The following is a 26,563-nucleotide window of genomic DNA, read 5'->3' on the forward strand; positions in this document are numbered from 1 at the left end:
CCTGGTTAAACAGAACAGCATGAAGCATATTCCCACTGCGGAATCTTTTGTACTCAAATAAAACCACTTCAAAACAATAAATACCAGCTGACTGTTTAAATCTTGCAGAACTCGTTCTGGAGATCTTTTTCTGACAGATTTGTTCTAGCTATCAGAACATCCTTCTTCACAACTCAAGGTTTTATGAAGACTTCTTGATTTGAATATCCTGCCTAGTGATGCTGAACAGAACACAAACTGCCCTCATTTCCTCTGTCACTTTATGTTGTGTTCTCGTTCTGGGCTTTGACATCTGTGTTTATAGGGCAGAATGAGACAGTTGTCTAATGGAGGGTTGGAGCATCATGTGTCAGGGCGAACTGCATGATTGCTGGTATATCTGCTTGTACGTAAATGCTATATTCATTCCCACTGGTAAATGAGACTACTTTAAAGGAACAGTTCACCCATAATTAAAGTTCTGCCAATTTTCACTCACTCTCTAATTTATTTTGCGGTTTTTCAAGCTCCTGGTCACTATGTACAGCCATTGCATATAGGTTTGAAATGATATGAAGGTGAGCAAATAATGACAGAATTTTCAATTTGGGAACTATTTATCTGATGAGTACATACAGAATATCATACAGATATAGTGGGGCATTCTGATTCTGATTTATACATGTGCTTGTTTATACATGGTGTCTCTTATGACTCATAGATATTAATCAGTGTTCAGCTCAAACTGACATAAACATGCTGAACATTTCAGCCGGGCTGTTTCCATTGACTGCATTATGGCAATCCTACTAAAATTGTTTAATATTCAGTAGTTTTTCTGCAATATAAGACAAACAAATCTATTTTTTTTTCTCACTTGGTCTGTGGTTGCATATTAAAATCCTTTCTTGTGAAATGTACATTTATTATGAATAACTTATAATAATACAGTACCATTCAAAAGTTTTTTTTTTTTGTTTTTTAAGGCTCTTGTTCTCAGAAAGGCTACATTTATTAGTTCAAAATGGAGTAAAAACAGTAATAGTAATTTAAAAGAACAATTTTCTATTGAACTATATAAAAAGTAATTAATTCCTGTGATAGCAAAGCTGAATTTTCAGTGCCATATGACCCTTCTTCAGAAATCATTTTAATATGCTATTACAATTGTCATGTAATGTGGTCTAAGCATACGCACAAACATAAAAGATCCACTCAAAAAGTCTTTAATAAATCTACAGAAAGGTGAATAACAGGACACAGGAAGGAGACACACATAGGGGTAACATTCACTATACCGGATGATGAGAAGACAGAAACTAAAGGCTTATAAAGACAGGCAAACAAATGAGCAAACAATATGATTAACAAGGACAGGAGAACATAATGCAATAATCAGGGCAACTGAGAAAACTTAGGTCACGGAGCACATGGGGAATGAAAACACAACACAAAAGTCCAAGAATGTGACCATTTGCTCCCCTCCCAGAAGGTGCTACCTCACACCCCAGGAACAGAGGGCAGGACGGAGGGGGACGTGGGAGGAGGACAAAGGAGTGGATGTGGAATGGTGACAGGGGATGGCAAAGGTCTGGCAGGAAGTTAGGCAGACAATACTGGTGGAGGTTCAGGCGGAAGATGGACACCTGGGAGGAGGATGACAAACAGAGTACAAGGTGGAGATGGAAAGAGTAGCCAGAATGGAGACAGGAGGAACCAGGTGGAGACCCCCAGAGCAGAGTCGAGAGAGGGAGGAGCTATGGTGGAGCAATGGCAGAAGACACCCTGGGGACGAGTGATGGAGACGAGCAACTTGAGATGTAGACCCAGGTGGAGCCGAGCAGGCTGAGAGACAGAGTGACACAGAGGATCCGGAGGGCCAAGAGGGAGCTGATGGATCAGGTGACCAAGGCGGAGACGGGGGTTCCGGAAGACTGCGGTGGAGCCGGAGCGACAGAGGCCGAAGGGAAGGAGGAGCCTGACAGAGCCAGAAGGACGGAGTGATGAGGCAAAACCAGAGGAGTGGAGTCCCAAGGCAGCAGGTGGTTGACGACTGACCAAGGTGGAGCTGGCTGAACGAAGGACTAAGGTGGAGTTCAGGACCTGAAGGCTGGAGGCGAAAACAGGGATCCTCACGCCTAGATGGTGCTGGAGACTGGAAGTCCCAAAGCGGATCAGAGTGCCCAAATGGCGCTGACTGAGGGTGAGCTTAGGGACTGGAAGGAACCAGTGGAGATAAGGCTGAGAAACTTGCTAGTAGAGTAGGCGGTAGAGGGAGGCTGGGTGGGAACTCGAGATTAACAGGGAGCTCAGGAGCTGAACTGGGCAGAACCAATAGTGATCCAGGAGACGTAGGAGAGTTGGATGGAACCAGCTGAGATCCAGGAGACTTAGAAGAGCTGGACAGAACCAGCAGAGGTTCAGGAGATTCAGAAACAGAGGGAATTACCTCCCCAACCCAGTCAATTAGATCCTCTTTAGTAAAACCATTAATTCCTCATAATATTGTCCAGTGACCAGTTTTAGCGTTGAGAGTGTGATGGGGGCTTCCCTCCAAGACCCCAATCTCCATGAGAACCCCCTCCAGAATGGACAGTAAAGTCGGCTCGCACACCTGGTCAGTTGCGTCATCGGGCTCAGGCTCCGGGGCGATGTTCCGCTCTGTTGCTCCTGTTGTCCCAGGTTCTTTGATTGCAGGCAGGCTCGGGCTCAGCGGTTGCAGTGGGCTCTGGGTTGTGCTCTGTGCAAAGCTGCGGTGAAGGCTGGCTGGTCTCTGGTTCGGGAGTGGGGCTGGAGATATCTTCCTCAGCAGGGCAGATGGAGAAATACTGTCCATTCCTCTCCAGCACCCACTCCAATAAAAGAGGCGAAACATTTACATTTAATCATTTAGCAGACGCTTTTATCCAAAGCGACTTACAAATGAGAACAATAGAAGCAGTCAGGTCAACAAGAGAACAACTACAGTATACAAGTGCCATGACAAGTCTCAATTAGTCTAGTATAGAACACATAGCCAGTTTTTTTTTGTTTTTTTTTATATATAAATGAAAAGACAAGAAAATGAAAAGTGCTAGTGTTAGTTGGTTAAGTGCAGGCGAAAAAGATGAGTCTTTAGATGTTTCTTGAAAATGAGTAAAGACTCAGCTGTACTAATTGAGATTGGGAGGTCATTCCACCAGCTGGGCACAGTCCAGGAAAAGGTCCGTGAGAGTGATTTTGAACTTCTTTGGGATGGCACCACAAGGCGTCGTTCACTTGCAGAGCGCAAACTTCTGGAGGGCATATAAGATTTAACCAGTGAGTTTAGGTAAGTTGGTGCCGTGCCAGTGGTCGTCTTGTAGGCGAGAAACTCCCTTGAGGAACATCAATGGGTAGGCTAGCATTGAACCGCTAGCTGAGGCTGAGCAGTCCGGGAAGGTGGTGAGATTAACCAGATGTATGAAGTCCCTCGTGTGGTCTTAGAGGGATTAATCCCCTTGCTCCAGGCAGAAGAGTGTAACAGCAGGGATAGCCATGGGAAGGGAATGATAAAAAAAAAAAAAAAAACGTATCCGTATCCGTCTGGTATTCTGTCCGGTCACATGGTCTAAACACATGCACAAAGATGAAGATCCACTCAAAAAGTCTTTTCCACCAAAAATCCACAGAAAGGTTAATAACAGGAGACAGGCAGGAGACACAGGTAATGGCAACATTCACAATACCGGACGATGAGTAGACAGAAACTGGAGGCTTATAAAGACAGGCAAACAAATTAGCAAACAATATGATTAACAAGGACAGGAGAACAGAATGCACTAATTAGGGCAACTGAGGAAAACTAGGTAATGGAGCACATAGGGAATGAAAACATAACACAAAAGTCCAAGGATGTGACAACAATATTTTTTTAAATGTTTAAAACAGTTATGCTGCTTATTATTTTCTTTCAAAACGATTGTACAATTTTTTTCAGGATTCTTAAATTCAGATTATAATTTAACTTTACAAAAGATCACTTTTGACCAATTTAATGTGTCCTTGCTGAATAAAACTATTAATATAAATTATTACTAAGCCCAAACTTTAAAACTGTAGTGTATATATATATTTGCATCCAGTGAGGTCCAAATGAAAATGAGGTCCATGAGACCATATGAAAAGTCTTCCATTTTGCAATTTTCTATTTTTGTTATTATTGTTTTTTCCACAAATTATACTGTATTGCCATTACAATGTAAAGTTAAGATGAATTTCATAAATCATAGGTTAAATCCCAGATTGTTAGTGTGGTCTCAAAATTATGAAGTCCACTGCATATAGTATTTATACAGTTTAAGCAATAAAGCATCTCCATACAGTGACAGATGCACTGATGATCCTGTACAAGAACAGCAATACTCATTCCACAAGTCTCTTTACAACACTGATTCTTAGAAGCACAATTACTATAATCCACCCCAGATAATACCCACGATCCCCCATGCTATTGTGCAGTTTTATTATCAGACACTGCTGAGCACATCTACAGTACACATTTTGTGAATCACATTTGCAATAAAACTAAATTGGCAGACTGTGAGCACTAGGGCAGAGAAAGGCATCCAATGATTTTGGCAACTGTATGTACAGTAGAACCTCTTGCACATTAGGAACATTTTCCTCTTTGTATGAAGCCACAGAATTCACTTCTAAACATCATTTGTTCTAACTAAAGGTGACTTAAGAAAATAAAATGTGCATGCCTATGTTAATAGGTTTTACAGTGAAAAAAATAAATAAAAATAGTAATAAACAATCTCACCACATGCACCTTTCAGAATCAATTGCTGTGTTCAGAATAGCATAATCATACTACTATACTTGTAGCAGACAACAAATTTCTAGTATATACTATAGCCATATTATAGTATATAATATGCATACTGGGTGAAGTATGCAAATTTCTCATTTTAGAATATATTATCACGAATACTTAAAATAAAATTGCACAATAACCATATGCAAGATAACTGAATTGTACTTGAAGTAAACATACAATGTGTCAAGTTCTGAAACTGTTTAAATGTGTTTATCATTCCATATATTGCAGAATTTGTTTTTTAGGCATCATATTAAATATACTGCTTAGTATGCAGTATGCTAGTATGCCATTCCAAACATTCCAAAACAAAAAAAAAACAAAAAAGGAAGAGGAAAAAAAACATCCACAAAAATTAAATTAATACTGATACCAATCACATATCAAGCACAGATGACTGTTTTCACATATTTTATGCCTCTGGGCTATGAAATCAATAGTATTTTGTTATATACTGCAGCATTCAAGCAGTAATTTTACAAGAAAATGTTCACTTAACAAAGGCATCAGAAGTTTTCCTCAATGGTACATTCCACTGCGCTGTTTTTGTCCATCATTCCTTTCAGTAATCTGTTGTTGTTTAATTTTTAATTTCTTTAGACAATTCCAAGACCATTGTGTGCTCAGATCTTGAATGTGTTTTTTTATGATTATTTGTTGAATTATTCAGTGATTCATCATGAATTAAGATTTGTGCTAAATAGAGCATTTGGCCTCATGAGCGACAGCAAAGCAGTTTGTGAAAGACTTTTCTGAACTCCACATTGAAGGCAGTGTAGATGATAGGGTTGATGGCGCTGTTCACATATCCAAGCCACGTGACCACACTGATCAGCATCGGGCCGATGTCACATGACTCACACAGCGCCTTAGTCACATGGACCACGAAGAAAGGAGTCCAGCAGGCCAGAAAAACACCTGGGGAGAAGAAATTCATGTTAGGAGGTTATGTTTATCCTTACATTGGTAATTCTTCCAACCCTTTCATGTGCATGATTGAAAAGACTACAGGCAGCAAAAAGAGCAAAATGTATCTAACTCAATGTGCCTGATTTGTTTCCTCTGGGCACTTCCATAATAGTGTCCGTTACCTTTTTATTTAGCTTTTGTATTTTTTATTAATCTTTTTTTATTTATAGTATTGTATTGCAGCATGCTGATTTCTCACCAAGATTTCAGTCTTTATGAGGTACGGAAAACAATGGTGACCATACGGTTAGAATAACAGTGCTTTCATTGCCCTGGAAAAAGCTTTATATATTTTATACTTGAAAGGACTTTTGTTGGAAAGTAATTGTCATGTTAATAATCCAAAAGCAGCAGGTGTCACATCAAACCATGGAAACTTTTTATAATTTGCAGAACGTGACATTTTAGCAGTGCTTTCATCATACTTGACAACCTGATGACTGTGATTTAGTTCTAATTTCTGCTCATGCATTTATTCATGACTTGATTCATTATCTTAACTAATGAACATACAAACACACATTGTATTTACTGATGTATACCTGCACAGTCTTGATTTTAAAAACCTCAGATCATTGCAAGACACTTGACTGAAAAGACCAGCATTGCTGCTCACCAGCATTTGTTCATCTTAAAGAGACAGTTCCAAAAAAAAACTGTTCCAAAAAAAAAAAAAAAAAAAAAAAAATTATTCACTCAACACTTTCTTATTTCAAGTATAAACTTGTGGAACGCAAACGCATCTGTTTAGGAGAATGTTCATGATGCCCCCAAGATGTTTTCAATCATCTATGCCAATTCCAAATTCCAATTTTGCATACAGAAGAGCATAAAAGTGAGTAAATGATGACAGAATTGCATTAACCCTTTAAGCAAAAATTTCTTGTTCAACCAAAAGGAAATTGCTAATAATGATTTATTTAAATTTTAAATTGAATTTCAAAGAAACACAAAAAACTATTACAATATTAAATACAATTTTAAAATACAATTTTAATATGCAGCTTAAAATGCACATAATGGTGCTTTAGAAATGTATGTTTTGAAACGTCTCGGTTACATACAGTAACCCTCATTCCCTGAAGGAGGGAACGGAGACGCCATGTCGGTGACCGACGCAAAATGGGATATCGCTTCGATAAACCAATCTACTTCGAGTGTAAACTAAACGAGGAAATGCACATTGGCATGCAATTATTGCATCCAGCTGCTGCTGATCACTGCGTGAGCATAAGAAGGCAGCAGGTGAAAAGCATACCAGCTTTTCGCTGAGGAGCCGAGCCGGAGACCCGGCAGCTCAATGGCAGTACAGCAACCATGGCAACGGGATGTGGCATCTCCGTTCCCTCCTTCAGGGAACCAGGGTTACCATACGTAACCAAGACGTTCCCTTTCAGTCGGTCACTCTCGACACCACGTCGGTGAGCGACACAAAATGGGATCCCTACCAAAGCGCCATGGGTGCTCCCCCTTCAAGTGCCCTGTGCGAGCTGTCTGCGCCCCTATAAGGTGTAGGCCGGGGCTCGGAACAAGTATTTCCACTCACCATTGTCAAAGCACTACCTCACTGGGTGAGACTGGATAACACTGGGAAAACATACCCGTTCTGCTTGGAACAAGGACGCTGCGGAAGCCCCATCCTTCCCGCAGGAGGTCTCGGGAGCAAATACACATATAGCATCCGTTTAGGTGTATATGGAGAAATTTGAGGTGATTAAAACCCTCTTGGGAAGGCAGAAGTCTGCCGGGGAAACACGGGCTCTAAGGCTATACCGTGGACTATACACATACAAGTACCTCTTTGGTCTCAATATGGAACCCAGCCTTCCATGGTTCTCAAAGATTCATCATGAAGGCCTGGCGCCAGACATTCCGCCTCAGAATTACCTGGGAGTCAGCCGGCCCGAACTCTAGGCACAAATCGTCGACCGAAAATGCATGCAGGTCCCCTACCCTCTTGATGGAGGCCAGTGCAAGCAGGAGCAGAGTTTTCAATAAAAGAAACTTGAGCTCCACTGAATGCAAAGGCTCGAATGGGCCCTGCTCTATTGATTTAACAAGCACTAGAGTCAGGGCATTTTTGGCATTTTTGGGGTTCTTCTCGGAGAGAAGGGGGGCTGGGAAAAACACCACTCGACGAACAGGTTCCACTTCAAGGCGTAAGCATGTCTCGTAGACGGTGCTCTTGCTGAAGTGATGGTGTTCACTACCTCTTGGGGTAGGTCACTTAGAACCTCCGCGTCCTGTCCAGGGACCAGACATGGAGTTTCCAAAGGTCTGGACATGGGTGCCAAATGGTGCCCTGTCTCTGAGTCAGTAGATCCTTCCTCAGAGGAATCTGCCAAGGAGGGGCTGTCGCGAGGAGCACTAGATCGGAGAACCAGGTCCAAGTGGAATACTGGGCAACTAGCAAGACTTGCTCCTCGTCCTCCCGGACGTTGCACAGTGTCTGTGCGAGAAGGCTCACTGGGGAAAACGCATACTTGCATAGGCCCCGCGGCTAGCTGTGTGTATTCAAGCAGGCTAGCACCAACTGCGCACGTTCCTCTGTGAGGCGTGCTGTCTGTTCGACCGAATCCAACTCCATGCCGAAAAAAAAGATTCTCTGCCTCGGCAAGAGTTTGCTCTTTTCCCAGTTCACCCAAAGGCCCAACAGGCTCAGGTGCCGGAGCACCAAAACCCAATGCTCACACAACTGATTCTGAGATTGTGCTAGTATCAGCCAATCGTCTAGATAGTTGAGAATGCGAACACCCTGCTCTCTGAGGGGAACAAAAGCTGCCTCCGTGACGACACGGGTAGACAGGGACAGCCCGAAGGGCAGGACCTTGTACTGATATGCCCGTCCTTCATATGCAAACCACATAAAAGGTCTGTGGCACGGAAGGATGGATACATGAAAGTACACGTCCTTCAGGTCGATCGCTGCAAACCAATCTTGGGGACGGACGCACCCGAAAATATGTTTCTGTGTCAACATCTTGAACAGTAGCTGGTGAATAGACCGATTCAAAACTCGCAGATCCAAGATCGGTCGTAACCCACCGCCATTCTTGGGTACAATGAAGTAAGGGCTGTAAAACCCCATCCTCATATCGGCTGGAGGGACCAGCTCTATCGCGTCCTTCGCCAGTAGGACTGCGATCTCTTCCCGCAAAACAGGGGCATCGGATGCTTTTACTGTAGTGAAGCAGATACCACTGAACTTGGGGGGACACCGGGCGAACTGAATCGCATAGCCGAGGCTGATGGTCCGCAGAAGCCAGTGAGATGGGCTGGGTAGCCCTGACCAGCCGATAAAAAAACTGTACAAGTGGGACCAGCGAAACCACAGCCATACCCGCAGTGGGGCAGCGAGGTGGAACACAGGGACCCAAATCGGGCAGCATGTGAGCAGGCTGGAGTGTGGTGTGAGTGTGGGGTGCAGGGCTCACCTGGTTCCATGGGTTGGCAGAGGGTGCGTGAGTAGGGCCTTTGTTGACGCTTTTGAACCACCCGCTGCTGCCATCTGGCGAAGGAGGAGGATGAGTGAGGTCCGGTGCTTGGCCGTCCGCAACTCATCGTGCCCTCCTGGGACCCAGAGAGTAAGAAAACTGCTCTCTCGTCGAGATTTCCAGATTCTCCGCCTGGCCCTCCTCCAGGGGAGGGAGAGATGCCTTCACCATCCCCCGAAAAGCAGCTACCTCTCTCTGGGTCAGAGCTTTGAGCCCCAGGTTTGACGGGGACAGGACGGGAGGGGCAGCCTGCTTGCGCCCAGCTCTATAGCACCACTTGGAGGCTGCTGCAGATGCGGAGCGGGAGCGAGGGTGGATGCAGGGGGTTGCCCTCGGCAACGAGTAGGCTGGGGCACTGCGGCTGGCAGACAGGTGGAGGCAGCAGCTGCCCGCCAGGGCAGGATGTGTCGGATCGCCTCAGTCTGCTTCTGGGCAGCCGAGAACTGCTGGGCAAAGCTCTCATCTGCGTCGCCGAAGAGGCCGGTCTGGGACAAAGGGGCATTGAGAAACCGGACCTTGTCTGCCAGACCCAGCCAGAGATGGCGCTCCTGGACCATTAATGTGGACATCGCATGACCCAGTGAACTCTCGGTGACCTTCATTGCTCGAAGCTCAAGGTCAAATCAGGTCAAAGCGTGGCCGAATCTTCACCAGACTGCTCTCCCTCTGATGCTGAGATCGACATCTGGTCGGGGGGAGGCCCACTGGATTACGCTGGTACGCTCTTTAAAGAGGGCCCAGCGCGTTCCGTGGGTTGCTCCACTGGATCGGAGGTGCAAGAGGAGTGATGGTCCCCAGAGGGTTGGTTCCCTGCGAGGTTTGTCACCACTATAATCTTCAAACCACCCATGTTACTGCCGGAAGTGGTTCTTGTCTGTCGGCCGCGAGAATGACCCCCAGATCGCCCACTCCACCCCCCTGAAGGTAACAGAGCCTGCTTCCCAGCCAAGGGTGTCAAACCTTTCAGAACCGTTCAGATTCAAACCTAATTAAACACACCTGATCCAACTGATCACGCCCTTCAGGCTCATTTGAAAACTACATGCCTTGTGTGTTTGAGCAGGGTTGGAACAAAACTCTACAGGGCTCGGGCCCTAAAGGAATTTAGTTTGATACCTCTGGTCTAAGTGCTCTCAGCTATCAAAAAAAAAGCACCACGCTGCCTCATGTAAGGCTCGAACTCACGACCTTCAGATTATGAGACTGACGCACTGCCTAACTGCGCCAACGAGGCTTTTGGGATAAATTGGGCCCGAACAGAGAATCATTAGATTCTTGGTCCTCACTGCATTCAGGTCGCAGTCTCCCCTGGAGGCGTGGGTTGGAATCCCACTTCTGACAAACCTATCCTTTGGCGGCAGACAGAAACTTCAGTCTTCTGGTACTTTGAACCAGCAGGGCATTAACTTTGACAAAACACAGCATTAGGCAAATGCTAGTATTAATTGGGCAGGTGCTGATGACAAAGATGTGTCTTTAGACACTTTTTGAAAAAGGTTATAGCCTCCGCTGCTCGAATTGAGATAGGCAAGCCGATCCACCGCCTGGGAACAGTCCAGGAACAGGTCCTTCAGAGAGATTTTGTGCAAAACTCAACAGGGCTCGGGCCCTAAAGGAATTTAGTTTGATACCTCTGGTCTAAGCACTCTCAGCTATCAAAAAAAAAAAGCTACGAGGATGCGGCTACGTGTTACAATGAATATGAGAGGGATGCTATTACTGCCTTCATGCAGCATTAGCCCAGCATGAATGCGGAACTTTGTGTCGGTTACCGACGTGGCGTCGAGTGTGACCGACTGAAAGGGAAAGCACAATACCAACCATTTAAAATGAACAGATACATACCCACAACCACTGGCAGCACCTTCATCGCCTTCCGCTCCCGTCCGCTCACCCTGTTGCTCTTGCTGTGGCATCGTCCCGTATGAGACCGATGGTTCTTCCCCACACCGTTCTCCCGGCCGCTCTCATCCTCAGTGGCCCGCTCAGGGTTCTCTGCGTCCGATACACTGTCCATCTGGTTGGTCATGGGGTCACTCTCTGCTGCCGGCATCTGACCTTCTGCCTGCTCATCTGTGGTAAGGGTTACCGGGCTGGCTGGGGAGATTGGAGTAGTCGGGGTAGCGGTGAGAGATGTCGGACTAAGACCTACAGGCATAAGGTACACTACTTTCTCCCTTGCCTGTCCCTTCTCTTTCTGTAGAGCTGCTCCTAGTCGCAAAGACAGGCTCCTACGCCCTCTGGGTGGCCGGTGGAGGTGTGATCTGCTACGGCCAGAGCTCCATCTCTTTAGACCCCTGAACATCCAGTAGTACAGGAAAAGCATGACAGGGCAGGGGACAAAGAAGGAGCAGATGGAGGAGTAGATCACAAACTGGTTGTCCTCCAGCTTACACACATGAGGGTTCCTGTTTGGCACCTGGTTCAAGCCGAATATGACAGGACTGGCTACACCCAGGGATAGCACCCAGGTTGCTGTGATCAAGACTAGCTGACGAACACTAAACTGGTTCCTGTTGTACTTCAGAGGGACCACTACTGCAATGTACCTGTAACAGAGATGTAGAGTAAGTTTTCTTAAAATATATGAAAAGTCCACTGACACTTATAAAGATAACTATATTCATAAGCATATTGGCGTGTACACCAATTGATGATAACATCCTGTTAAAAGTGTGCATTGCAATTTTGCTGCTGCTTTAAATGTTCAGGCTCTTTAAAGCAGAATGGCTATCAGCGGTTTCATTGTTCATTAGTAAAAAAAAAAAGCTTCTGAAAGTAATTCCAGTTACAGAATATTGTTCCCTTGTGTCCTTATGTTTACAGGTGTGCCATTAAATTCCCTATTCTCATAGAAGTATTGTGACTACTGAAACTTTATAGTTAGCATTATCATTAACATTTTTGCGCTTTGTGTGACTTAGACTTCAATTACAGTTTGAATTAAAATTTCACATTTTTCAGAGTTCAGACGAATTCACATCATGTGTAAAAGGAAACATAAAAATAAGTTACAAAATAAAATTAAGGAATTAAAAAAAGAAATTAATAACTTTCTCCTACTCAAACTAGGACAACAACAACTAGGACTCTGTAGAGGGTTCTCAACAAGGTGGACTCAGATGCAACACTATTATTCTTTGAAACTCAAAAAGATATATTTTGAATAATGTATAAGTGTCCAGTGTTGTTTTGGTCCCCATTGACTTTCTTTATACAAAGAAAAATGTTTGAATTTTTTTTCAAAATGTATTCTTTTGTGTTCCAGCAAAGAAAGAAAGTCATACAGGTTTGTAGCAACATAAGGGCATATGCATATGATAACAGTATTTAAATTTGTGAGTGAACTATCTCTTTGAACTACCTTTATTTGTCTGCTTTTATTGCAGTTACTTTAGGTTGTTTCTAAATGTGTTTATGCATAAAATCATGATTGACAACTCTTTAAACCATGTTTTGTGTTTGTGTTTGTAAATCACAGTGACCTGCTGAGACAGTGGAAGATTCTAGCGCAATCATTTTAAATTGCATGAGACCTCATAAGTCTGATTCATCTTTTCAATCATCTACACCATTTTCGACCCCAAACCTTTGTTTTCATCTTCAGAAACCAGCTTGCTTTTATTTTAGCATGTGTCAAAGATGGACTGACCCTGCTTTGGCTTGGTATGGGACCTCTTGATGTTGTTTAATATTGTTTTTGTCAATCGTTGATGCTTTGTGCACTGTGTAAATAATGAAATTCAGCTCCGTGTTGTGGTTTCATTAGCATCCCACTGGAGGCCAATCACACATAACCACCGATTTAAGATTCACTGTGTGAACGAACCCTGCTGAATGTTAAAAACAAAAAAATCATTAAAAATTCATCTGAAAGTTTAGGACTACCACAATAAACATAGATAATCTAGATGGACAAATTATTTGTTTTCCTTCTTTTTGCTGTATTGAAGCATAATGGAAGGGCAAAAAATACATGCGTTGGTAAATGAGATACAGATGAATAATTATGAGATTAAAGGTTAAAGTTGTGAGATATGAAGTGATATAATTATGACATAAGGAGTCAAATTCTTTTTGCATTGTTGAGGTTGTAAAGGCAATTTCTACTAAAAAATGAATAAATAAAATAAATCATGGTGCATGAAAAGTCATAATTATTATTATTTATTTATTTAATTGTTTTTGTTACAGTTTTGACTTTTTAGTTCATAATTTGTATTTACGTTTTTTTTTTAAATAAATGCTTGTCACTATTCAAATTTGTTATCTCATAATACGGACTTCCTATATAATAATGGACTTCATGCCATAATTTTACCTATTTATGTAATAATTTTTACTTTTACTTTTAAAAGTAAACCATAATGTGTTGTTTTATGTTGATATAATTTATGTAGATTTTTATTTTTGTTGTATTTATTTACATGCAATTCCAACATAACACACTGTAAGTGATTTCTTACCCTGTTCATTTTTTATGAGATAAAGTCTGAGCTTTTTTTAATTGAGAGTGGTAGGTGAGCAAGGGTGTGTGTGTGTGTGTGTGTGTGTGTGTGTGTGTGTGTGTGTGTGTGTGTGTGTGTGTGTGTGTGTGTGTGTGTGTGTGTGTCTTACCTGTCCACACTAATTGCACATAGATTCAAAATGGAAGCAGTGCAGAGCATCACATCCATAGTCATTAGGGCATCACAGATGTACATACTCAGAGTCCACATGCCTCCCAGGAACTAAAACACACACACAGAGAGAGAGAGAGAGAGAGAGAGAGAGAGACAGAGAGAGAGACAGAGAGAGAGACAGAGAGAGAGAGAGAGAGAGAGAGAGAGAGAGAGAATGTGTAAGACTACAGGACACACACTTATCTATTCCTGAAAGGGGCATTAATGCAAACATAAATACCAATATACTTATCCAAAATCATTCAAAATATCAAAAAATTACAATAATAGAAATAAATATCTATATCTATCTATCTATCTATCTATCTATCTCTCTATATATATATATCTATATATATATATATATATATATATATATATATATATATATATATATATATATATACACAACAAGTCCTTTGTTAATTCAAAATAACCATACAATGAAGAGAGGAAGTCTCTGAGGACAAGAATGCACTGCATCAAGAGTCACTTCACAAACACCAACAAAGGCAACAATTCACACCATGAAATGTTAGAAATATTTTCCCAAAAACGAACCACAAAATGGCATAAAGTCATCATGAAATCAAAAAATGATCCCATATTTCTTAATGAATGCACCTTGGGTTTGTCTTGACATCACCAAGCCATCTTATTTTTCAACCCCACTACAGCAAAACTGTCATACGGACCTTGTTCACATTCCAGTGAGTTCAGTCCAAAAGTGGCTGCCTACATTAATTTCTTGTTGAATTATAAGTAAAAAAGACTTCATTCAGTTTCCCATACTGATTTTAAAGATCTAGGTTGATAATCGAAAAGTCGATCTGTAAAAATAATCACCAGTGCCATAGGATTCATTAGAACATTGAGCGACACATGTCCACCATTTCAAACAGAACTAGTGACTCCTTTTCAATTTCATTTATGTTAAACTAGAAGTCTAGCTGTTTGATACAATGTAGTGATTTGAGTGACTTAGTTATTGATTTCAGTCATGTTCTGCTTATTGATTTCAAACATATTCCACTATTAACATTTCAATGAGCAATAATTAAAAGTTCAATATCACATGACATCGAATGACCTGTAGCTCTCAATGCTTAATGTACCCGCATCTCCTACTGAAATCTTTTCAAATTTTCTAAAAAAAAGACAACCAGTTCATTCCATCTCGTCAATCTGGCCTTGAACGGGACACTTAAGCCCAATTGTTCCAGTCAGACTGTTCCGGTAATAAGTGTAGCATAGTTCGGAGAGGTAAAAGCATCATCTATATGACAGACAGAATTCTGAAACATAGAGGAGGAGTTTAGACGTCTCTCATTGGCCATTGGCGCTCACCTCAGAGTAGACGTAGAGCGGGAGGACCAGCACGGCCAGCAGGAGGTCAGCCACAGCCAAACTGACGATGAAGTAGTTAGTTGCGGTTTTGAGGGAGCGTTCAGTAAACACACTGAGGCACACAAGCACATTCCCCAAGATGATGATGAGGATGAGAGGAACTCCACATATCAACGCGAGGTAGTTGTACCTCTCGTAGGCCGCCGCTGGGTCTATACTGGGCGTCACATTGACCATGATGCCCTGAAGTTCAGCTGCCAACCCGGATTTAACATCTGTGAAAAGGAAAGATTGACAAAGTGGGGGCAGTTTTTAGAGACAAATGTGTCTTTGTGTGTGTAATATATGCTAATACATGTTTATGTTCTTACCCATATGTTACTAGGACAGGAAATATGACAAGAGGCCATAAATATGAAGTCGTTTATATGCAGAATGCTTGCAAATGTGGTCACATGTCTTCTTATTTTTTTGACAGTAACAGACTCTATCTCCATTTGTCATCGAATGCAAACAAAATGTTGTCATTTTATGATGTAAATGCGTTCAGATGTTTGTTTCTCCTACTTCATTGAGTTTGCTTTCGTTCTAGTCAAAGTTCATACCTTGAATCCGTCACGATAAGGCAGGTTTTTGGGGGTTTGTGGAACATGTTGGCTTGTCTGGCATCTGAGAGTGTTGTAATCACATTCTGGAAGTGTGTGGGATAAAGTCGGCTCTTTTTGCCAACAGCAGCCATGTTGAAAGAGTTAACACTTCGTTCATGCAATCTGAAAAAGAAGAGAGGTGATAATTGAATCTTCTTTTTATTTTATATATAGGCATCATCAGCAATTCACATGACTTAGATGTGATAAAAAAGGACACATTGACACCCTCGAATTATTAAGTTTTGCATTCATAAGGTTGCCTAGTTTCACAGAACAAGCTTAAATCTACTGGAACTGATTTGCTGCAGTTGTCGTATCTCACACTATGTTGTAAATAAGTTTGAAAAATCTTTTCTCTAATCTTTTCTCTATAACTGCAGGTTCAATTTCTTGTGTAATAGCTGATGATATTATCGTGTCATTCTGGAATTAGTATTTGAAGAGGCACAAAGGCGTATAATATGTCATGAAATCAATGAATTTTTTTGGTCAATATAAATAAGTTGCACCAAATATTGACTTTTTGTCAGATTGGCTGTCATCATGCAATTTGCCTCGGTTTCATTATTCTCTGGTGACACTTTGGAGTATGGGATCAGAGGATGCTCTGCTTGTGTGATAACAGACTGTTTGAAATTCTCCCCTCTCGCAACAACAGGTGAAAGTTGCCATGACAACCTCCAGTGTGTGTGTGTGTGTGTGTGTGTGTGTGTGTGTGTGTGTGTGTCTACCACAATAAAGACGGGAGGCACTTGCGAGCGTGTACATAAATAAAAACCCAATCAAACCCATTCCAGTTCACATCTGCCATGCTAGCTAATGAAAATGTTGCAGTTAGAGAAATCTCCTATCAGGTCGATGTTGTCTTTTCTTCCCTTGCAGATTCTTATGAAGGTCTAGTAGTTAGAGAAGTTGTGTCCTATTCCAGATTGAATTGAGAAGCCTTTTAAGATCCAATTCAATCCCTAATAAACATCATTTGACATTAAATCTATCTCCAGTTTAAAATTAATTAACTCAATAGAAAATAAAAATGCAATAGCTGTTTGTGTAGTTTTTTACTAATAAACCTGTTACCATAAGCACAACATTTAATGTATTTACAGAAATAATATGTTATTAATGATCAGGTTTTGAAATACCACCTATATATATATTTGATTTATATTTAATAAATTAAGTAGAATTTTAAGGGAATTTGTAGCAGAAAACTAGAAAACATAGAATGCACTATTTTACAGTTTTAATTAATTTTATTTTATGTTAAGTTTTCTGAAAACAAATTGGTGGACATTTAATTTAAGGCAAGACACTCAAGTTGAATAGGATTTTTTTTTTTTTAAATAACGAACAGAAATCATCTTTTACTTTAAAAAAATATGTACTATAATTGAAATATACATGCCCAAATAAATAAAGTTTAAACGTGTACTTTAAATGATTTTTTTCCACTAGACATGTTATGAAAAACCCAAAATCTCACAACTGACAAGTACATAAAAAAACAGTGTGCCACTTGCAGTTATCAGTATGGTAATCTATCCCCATGCCTCTCGTACCCTGCGTTCTGCTTGTAAATGTCATCCCAGGTAGGACATCCTTGGGTAATGGGAACAGCAGGGGAAAGAATAAAAAGTCACTAACACACCACGGTGTAAGTCTGTCAGACCAGAACGTTTCATACAAGGCACACAGATAACATAACCAGCCATCCCACCCCTGTCCCAGAACATCCCGTCACAAAGGCTTCTGATCCTGTCTTGTTGACACAGGACGCTTAGAATAATTTCATTAGGAAGTTTGAAATGCCATTGTCACAAAGACGTTCACCCTAGAGCAGAAGGACTCGGAAGGTTGCATCTCATTACGCTCCACCTTCAAGCATGAACTGTTTGATTTTGCACATATGAAGCTACCGAGGCCAATATGAGACGCTTTTCTGGGATTAAGTTTATACAGAAAGGTTGTTTCATTACAGGTGCAATGATTTAAAATGAGTCTTTTTAGCGGAAGTGCCCTTTAGAGGCTTCACGTTCTCTGACCTTCTGAAAATGTTTTTGTTCTGCACTTTTCACAAGTACGGTACATTTTGGTGTCCATTGACTTCTAGTGAGAGCACTAGAAGTGAAAATTCCATTTTTACTTATGCTAGATTAAATTCTAGTATGAAAAGTATGTTTAGTTTTGTCACACAGTTAATAATTTGGGTAACATTGTTACTATTAGCAAAAAATATATCTGTGGCACCCGCATGCAGCATGATGGGAAATATATTGGGAAAAACTGTCTTTTATGCAGTCTGTACAGCTATTGTAGTGCAGACTGCATTCAATGGGTTCAACCATTCAAAACTGTTACCCAAATTATTGTAAAAAAAAAAACAAAAACAAGAAAACACATTAAACGATTATTTTGTATTGGAAATATAAGGATACTTTAGGTAAAATTTGCAACACTGTTGTTTAAGTTCAGTTATTTATTGTTTATTGCTATAAAATTATGAAGTCACAGTTTTATACTATATTTAGATATTTTACAGACTTTTCAGGAGTTTCAGGCTTAATTTTGTGCATTTGTGTGTACACAATTATCCATATTTTTGGGACAAAAAAATTCTAAATCTTGTGGGGTCTTCCATAGTTTTTAACAAATATGGAATATATGTATGTGTGTGTGTGTGTGTGTGTGTGTGTGTGTGTGTGTGTGTGTGTGTGTGCACAGGCTTCACCAAGGGTTAGGTTATAGTATTTTCAGTAGCTTAGTAAATGTCTGTGTGTGTGTGTGTGTGTGTGTGTGTGTGTGTGTGTGTGTGTGTGTGTGTGTGTGTGTGTGTGTGTGTGTGTGTGTGTGTGTGTCTCCATAATGGGAACAATGAAGAGTGATCAAGGTAATTACTGCCTTTACTTCCCTGTCCTTCTGTATTATAGATGTTTTTTTTTTTTTACTTTTTGTCCAATAATAATGTTTGCACAGAACAAGTGCTGCCTTATAAGTGGAGGTTAGTAAAGTGTCTTTTGTTGACTTTTTATGTTGCAGTCTATTTATGTTCTGGGGTTCTGGAAAAAGCTTGACAGAAAAGTGTTTTTCACCTTTCATGAGAAGTCTTGAGATGTGGCAGATCAGGCGATGACCTTTGTGTGGATGAATGACTTTTTGAAGATTTATAGCCGTGAGGCTCAGGAAAACATTGAGGGTGCAAGAGGAGAGATAAATGGGCAGACATTCAAATCAACAATAAAAGCTCCAGAGGGAGGTGAGGCAATGATCTGTATTAAAGGAGGCGATCACGTATTAAGTGTGTTTCTGTGTGTGTGTGTCTGTGTGTGTGTGTGTGTGTGTGTGTGTGTGTGTGTGTGCTAGAGGCATGTGAAAAACAGAGGATCAGGTCACAAGGGAGCAAATTGTTAACGTTTTTAAGAATGTATGTGTTTGTCTTTGTAGGGTATGAAAATTGTGTTTGTGTTCAAGTTGGTCATTCAAATTCTCTGCGTTGACCAAAAAGAAAAATGTTTGGTTTGAAACTGACTTTTTTTTCCACTTAAGAGTGTAGTTATGGCATCTACAGAACCAGTCAGGAATAACTAGGTCGTGCTAACAAGCCAAATGTTGACGGTTCAGCATTGAGGACATCTATATTCTATGTAGTCCTAAAAATTGATCAAATTAACTATTAGGTGCTATAGCATTAGCATGTAGCATGTCAAATCCTGGAAGTCTCTCTCTTTCAGGACAAAAATATTGATGTTTTGGATATAAATGAAAATGTTGCCCAATAAAATCCTTTCACTAGCAAATAGCAAATCCATTATATATGTAAGAATGAAAGAATAACTTATGATTGAATAGAATGAATCAGGATAAATCATGCCCAAAAGACACAAATACAATCTGCAAATATGTCTAGCACATGTTTACCTAGAAAAAAATAAGAAAAAGTAGCACAATTGAATGGAAAAAACGAGTTCTGTGTGAATAGCTAACTCTAGCACTTTACTGAATCAATATGTATGTATGTTCATGACTTATCCACAGATTGATATCTTACATGTACACAGTGCGCTAATGAAGGTGAAATGTCATAGGTTAATTAAACATGCTTCTGAGTTAACTGACTTAAGCTGTCACCAGACAGTCGCTTTATTAAATGGCGTCATCCCAACACAGATCGTGATACGATTTCAGCTGCAATTCATTTCAAGCTGAAAGATATATGAACATCTACAGTCTAATGTACTGCATCCACCATTTGTGCCTCATGACTATTGTCCCACTGTGAGATCTTGGTCATTGATTTTCATGGCGCATGTCTTGTAGATCAACTGCTGGCTTATCTAAAGCCCCTTTCACAATCTCGCTGTCTCATTTTGGCCAATAAGCATTCAACACACAATCGATATTTGAAAGAGAACGATCGCAATTCAGCCCTTTTGCGAACAACTTAGGTTTTATAGGTTTAGCTGTGTTAGGAGTGATGTTATAGAGATAACGGATGCATTATGTTTTGCAAATCTGTTAGAGTAAGAAAACAAAGATCTCCACTAAACCAATTAGGGACATTTTGTTGGCATCCACATGGTGAAATGTTATTAGGTTTGTGAATAAACTCAACAGTTGGGTGAACCCAGCTGCGATTAGTGTGAGGTCACACTCCATCAGACAGCACCCTCAGATAGTCAATTAGAAGGCCTGAGATGGAGAAAAAGAAAATGACATAATTATTCTGATGGCAGGGGAAGATTAGATATGATATGGGCTGGAATCTGTATGAGGAACAGCAGGCTCCAGATCAAAGTTTCTAGTTCTGAGGGACTGATGATTTACAATCTCTGTTGGATTTCTTCTTAAATTTCGGCAGTTTTTGTGTGAATATTTCCAGTAAATGGCCCAGTAAAGTGGCCTAATAAAATGCATTTCTTGTAAAAACATTTTAAAGCGATTTTTTAATCAGGTAGGTTTTTGAATAACTTAAAATATATTTAATCTGATAATAATCATTTAAAACGTAATAAATTGTTAATTTTTTAAGACAGGGGTTTAGAGGGCTGCATTTTATATTTTTTTAAAATGTCAAGGCAAAATGTATTACAATATTTGTAGAATATTTATAAATGTATTAAATGTTGATGCCAGAATTGTTTATCGTGAAAAATACTGAACTGTATTTAAACCTTTTTTAATCCATCATTTAAAAAGGACAATCAAATTAGTAAAAAGTTTCATTACAAATACTTTCTAGATAATATTTTAACAACTTACAAATGGAATAAAAAAAAGCAAATTACTGAATATGGTTAAATAAATTCTTTATAAATATTAAGCTTACTGTTTGTCTTATGAAGTTTAAATTGCAACTTTTGAATATAAATATATACAAGAAAGAGTTTCCCTTGCAAGGGGATCATCATATTTTGGGTCTAGATTTATGACATTAATGCTTTCTGTTTCTTTTACCAACTTTGAACCTCTTCCTCACAGCTCCACTTTCCGGTTTACTCGATGAGAGTGGAGCCTGCTGCGAGCTAGGAACCATCTGCCAGGATGGCACTTGAATGAGTGGATTCTTCTCTTTTACACTCAAACACTCACATCAGACCCTCTTCACCATGGTCAGATTACTATCAAATACCCCAGCTTCAGCATTTCCCAGCGCCAGGTATTTACGTCCCCCTCGGCTTTGTGCCAGATGGAGCCAAGTGGCTTATAAGAAATGATTGACCTTTTCCTGCTGACCTCAGCTTCTCAGTACATTTACAGATCTGGCACCCAATAATGTGAGTTGCCCTTTTAACCAGGATTTAGATTCAGCTGTTTTAATTCTAAGTAAGTTCAAAAGAAGCACCCTCGGTAGATTCCCAATTTAAACATCTCCACACTTATGCCTTTTTTTTTTTTTGATAGGTTCTTGTTTGGTGTTTGTCTGGTTTTGTGAAAGTGAAAGGGAAAACACCAAGAGTAAACATATATTTTTTTTAAACTAACTCTGATTAAACAATTAGCTATATCACTGCATACAAGTTTTATTTATTTTTTATGAAAAAAAAAAAACACTGCCATCTCAAATTACTATAGGATTGTACAGTGTTCGACATGACTTTTGTTCGAAGACGATGCTAGTCTTGGCACATATACTTCTTGGCAAAAATTTGTCAAAAAAAAAAACTGTCCTATTTGGCCACAATGCAAATCCTATACTAGTTGTATTTTGTTAATTCCTGACTTCAGCCCTGACCTCGGTCTCTCCACACATGTGTATTTTTAGATATTGTAGTTGACCAATGTATTTCACACTCAAGCATGCAATGATACAACCTACAGTCCTGAGGGGCATTTGACAGTCGTCACCAGGGCCTGACATAGCATACTGATTTACTTCCTGCACCTCTCAAGAAATTCTTCAGACATGTAGCATAATTATGTATATTACACTAAACAATGGAAGGAGGGGGCTGGTATGGGGGTAGGGTTGGCAATCAATAAAAAGTCCGCCCACTTGCCGTCCACAGTACCATAGCAACCAACCTGTGGATTTCAGTGCCAGATGGTAACTAGGAATTGAATCGCCTGTATATCTTACCCAATTGTTTTTCAGGGCGGATGGCATGTCAAAAATCAGGGTGTAATTAAAAGCCACAAGTTTCCTCAATGGATCATTGGATGAACTTTGAATGAATGATCAATGTTCTGCAGATGCCGAGTGGAAGCATGAGATTCATAGATGTTTCATGTGAATGTTGACATGTTGTCAGAGCGTTTCTTTGAAGGCTGTTTACGTGTCTTGAGCCAACAGGTGCTAAACAGCCTGGACTCCATTACAGCCACCTGTCTTGTTTCACCAGTGTGGTTCTGCTGGATCTGCTCCACTGAGTGTCCATCTCTAGAGGTAATGACAACCTAAATGTGTTTTCACGTTTTCACATAGCTGTGTGCATCCAGCAACAACATTCTGACATATGGGGGGGGGTTCTAAAACTTATGCTCATTTCAGAGCACAGTGTGCAATATGTACTTCATATGGCTGATGTTAATGGTCCAACCCAATCTCATGAGAAAATTTTACGTTTTGCCGGTTTTGTATGTGGTTCATTTGAAAACATAGGACAAAATTAGCAGTAAGGTTTAACTTAAACCTGTCAGTAGGGTTCAGTTGTTTTGGAATGATCTCTGTGGAGGTTTAGATTTGTTAAAGGGCACAAGGTTCAAGACCAGTGATCACTGATTAAAATAATTGCTTTATTCTGATTTATTGCTAATATATTTGGATAAAAGAAATTTCACCAAAAATCAGTTCAATAAAAATTTTGACATTATAAAACTTGGTGATAAAGACAAATGATCTAATGCAGTAACTTTAGTTAAATTAAATTAAATTAAATTAAATTAAATTAAATTAAATTAAATTAAATTAAATTAAATTAATAAAAAATAATAATAAAATACATGTTTTCCTTAGTATTGTCTCTATTCTTTTACTTTAAATTTAAATTTTTGGTGCCTTAAATTTGTGTGCCGTTTTTTCCTGTAATTTTTTCATACGTATGTATATATGTATGTATATGTATATTTTATATTTTATATTTTATAAAGCATAAATAGCAGCTATACACAGTCGGAGGATATCAGCGTAATTTGGTTGTCACTTTCCAGTTTTTGGGTTCAGGTCATGGCTATTACTCCCATTTGTAGATGTGATCAAATGCAGAAAAAAAGGGCTAATTCACTCAAGCAGAAAAGCTTTCTATTGATACACCATAAGCCCTGTCTCAATTCAGTGCAGATAAGTCTGTGCTCATTCATATTCATGAATTGTGTTTGTCATTTGCATAATTTAAAAGGCAAATGTTTCTGGTTCACCCAAAACGAAGATGTAAAATCTAACACAAACAGACTGCCATTTATCTTATCATGTTAGCCTTATTTAGTTGCTTGTTTAGGTAGGCCTAAATACAGTTGAGTCTTACATTAAGGTAAAGAAAAAAAAAACATGTAAAAAAAAAAAAAAAAGAGTAAGATGTTCTTACCTGAATCTTCCAAACTCAAAACTGACAGAAAACTGTCACAGGAAATCGTCAGAAATCCATTAAAGTGCCTTTCCATCCTAAAAGGTGTCAGCGCAGAGGTCAAAAGAGTGTCCTGTCAGTCCCCCATTGTCTCAGCATTTACGTTATTCTCCATGAGAGAAGCGTCTCTTCTTTAGATGTGCAACCAAATGATGTTTTCTGACGGTCTTGTAGGTGTCAGAAAGTTTCCACAGGTGGCAGATCGCTTGTTTTATACGTGCCGTCTCTCGCTCTCTTAGTTCATTAGCTGCTCTCTGTGAAGATGGGGTGAGAGAGCGCTCTTATTCTCTCGGCTCTTCTGTCTGCACGCCACGTGCTCTGTGCTTCTGTTACTCACTCTCTTTCTCAACTCTCTCTCCCCTCCTTCTTACCTTCTGATTCCTTTTTTAGTTACGTTTCTTTTCTTCTGTCCCTCACAGGCACTCTTTACACCTGTCTCTCACGCTTTCTTTTTCTTCTCTTTTCACTTTTTCTCTTGCTGTCTGTCCCACTCTTTCTCTCCTCTGCGTTTAATTGGCCGTGGTGCACCTGTGGCTGCGATTGGCTGACAGATGAATGCCTTGAGCTCCCTCTCCTTGATGCATGTCTCAAAACAGCTGTTGACCAATCATTGACCCAGAACAAGCTTCATGGTTCTAACACACAAAACTGCTCAATTTGAGCCCAGGACCAGGAGTCCTAAATTTGTGGCTTGTCCTTCATGTCTCACTGATAAAATTTACTCAAAAGGAAGAGGTAGGCAGTGGCTCCAGTGTTCAGATGCATTACCTATCTGATAACAACCAATTAGGTTTTGTTTGCTTTGGTTGTGGCGACTGGCCCTGCGGTGACCCTTTTTTGGTCTCGTTTATTTATATCTGTTTTAGCTTTTAGAATAGTAAATGTTTCTGAGCTCTTGAGTATAAGCAGTAATGCAAACAAAATCGGGGTTATTTTCTTTTGAGTGGATATTTTAAGAGACAGATGTAAATGTATATGTGTATGGGGGATGTTGTGTAAGTGTGTGGGATACATGCATCTGGGAAACCAAATGGGTGGGTGGAAACCATTACCTTCCAACAAATGTATTTGTCTGGGTAATATCTACCCAGACTCAGCCCACTACATTTCCTAATCCTTATCTCTATCCTTGCCAACACAATGTCTTAGTGAAATCTGGTTGTGTCTGATCTGGTTCTGATATATAAGGTTTTTACAACCGTAGCGTATAGTAATGAGTCATGACAACTTATTATTATTATTATTTACTTATACAATCACAAATGTTCACTACCTTTTAAAAATTGGGGTATTTGGGGTGTGAAAAATATTTTAAAATATGTTTCTCATGCTCATTAAGGCTGCATTTATTTGATAAAAAAACTTACTACTATTGTGAAATATTATTACCATTTAAAATAACTGTTTTCTATTTGAATATATTTTCAAAGTTATTTATTCCTATGATTTTCAACATCATTTCCCCAGTCTTCAGTGTAACTGGATCATTCAGAAATCCTTCTAATATGCTGATTTTGGTTGACGTTCCATTATTATCGATGTTGAAAAGAAATAACAAAATAAAAACAACAATCTATTGCATCCTTGCCGAATATAAAGTAGGCTATTCATTTAAAAAGAACCTTACTGATCCCAAACATTTGAACAGTAGTGCATATTATTCATTTCTTGCTTGATTTGATGTTTATACCATTTCTTGAATATTGTTTCCTTGCACTAACAACTGTAGCCAATGAAATATTATTTTTGTAGGCTTATATTAAAATACTATTTAATTAATCAAATCAAAGTCCTATTATTATTATTTATATATATATATATATATATATATATATATATATTTGTATGTATTTTATACATTTCTATTTTGGCAAGGTTTTTTTTTTTTTTTCCTTTTAGACCATTAGTCATCAAATCCTCTGTAAACATTGCATGTGTCAAATTGATTGCAGCTTTAATTTAAAAGATCTGAGTGCTCACTGAAAAACAGATCATTTCACATTCAAGTCATTTCAAGTAGATTTTTTTCAGACGTGACTGAAAGTGGTGATTAGTCCATCCATTTATAAAAGTTTGATCCATTTGGGCTGATTTTTGGACATTTTGTAAACATGACTGCATTGCATTGACAGGGTAATGAGCCTCCTCTAATGAATTTTTCTTGAATCCACTGTTATTGCCAGCAAACATAGTTACTATTGTGGAAAAATTTAACATTTAGACACATTTTAATCTCACTTTCAGAGCTGCTGCATTGCATATCTGCACATTTGCATTTGAACTCAACTTTCTACTCAATATTTGTTAATGTTGCCTCACATCAGCAGTTCTTATTGAACAACTGAACAAATAACTTCCAGCCACTTTGTTGACACAAATTGTAGGCAGTTTGAAAGACCCCGCAGGTTCTGCAGTGAGGACCACTTTGTGTGAGATGTATAGGTGTTTGGATGTTTGTGCCTGATCAGTTTTGGATGCAGGAATCAGAACATGTGCTCTAAACCTCTGCAAACACAGATAAGGAAAACATGGATTGCTGAACATTTGCTGCCTGTTGATTAAG

General features: G+C 39.7%; 1 protein-coding gene and 1 non-coding gene across 2 annotated transcripts; both read right to left on the minus strand.

Annotated features, from left to right (window-relative positions):
* Positions 1–5,133: 5,133 nt before the first annotated feature.
* On the minus strand, positions 5,134–24,461 carry LOC132098390 (D(4) dopamine receptor-like). Its single transcript, XM_059504516.1, has 6 exons — positions 23,962–24,461; positions 15,899–16,063; positions 15,294–15,568; positions 13,903–14,015; positions 11,131–11,834; positions 5,134–5,740 (listed from the first exon to the last, which is right to left on the minus strand). Exons 3-6 carry the CDS (start codon positions 15,528–15,530, stop codon positions 5,538–5,540), a joined length of 1,257 nt encoding a protein of 418 aa, XP_059360499.1. The 5' UTR covers positions 15,531–15,568; positions 15,899–16,063; positions 23,962–24,461; the 3' UTR covers positions 5,134–5,537.
* Positions 10,446–10,519, minus strand: trnam-cau (transfer RNA methionine (anticodon CAU)). The gene has a single exon. It is a non-coding gene; the product is annotated as a tRNA-Met (tRNA).
* Positions 24,462–26,563: the final 2,102 nt, after the last annotated feature.

The sequence above is a fragment of the Carassius carassius genome, chromosome 22 (genome assembly GCF_963082965.1).
Source record: "Carassius carassius chromosome 22, fCarCar2.1, whole genome shotgun sequence".
NCBI lineage: Eukaryota > Metazoa > Chordata > Actinopteri > Cypriniformes > Cyprinidae > Carassius > Carassius carassius.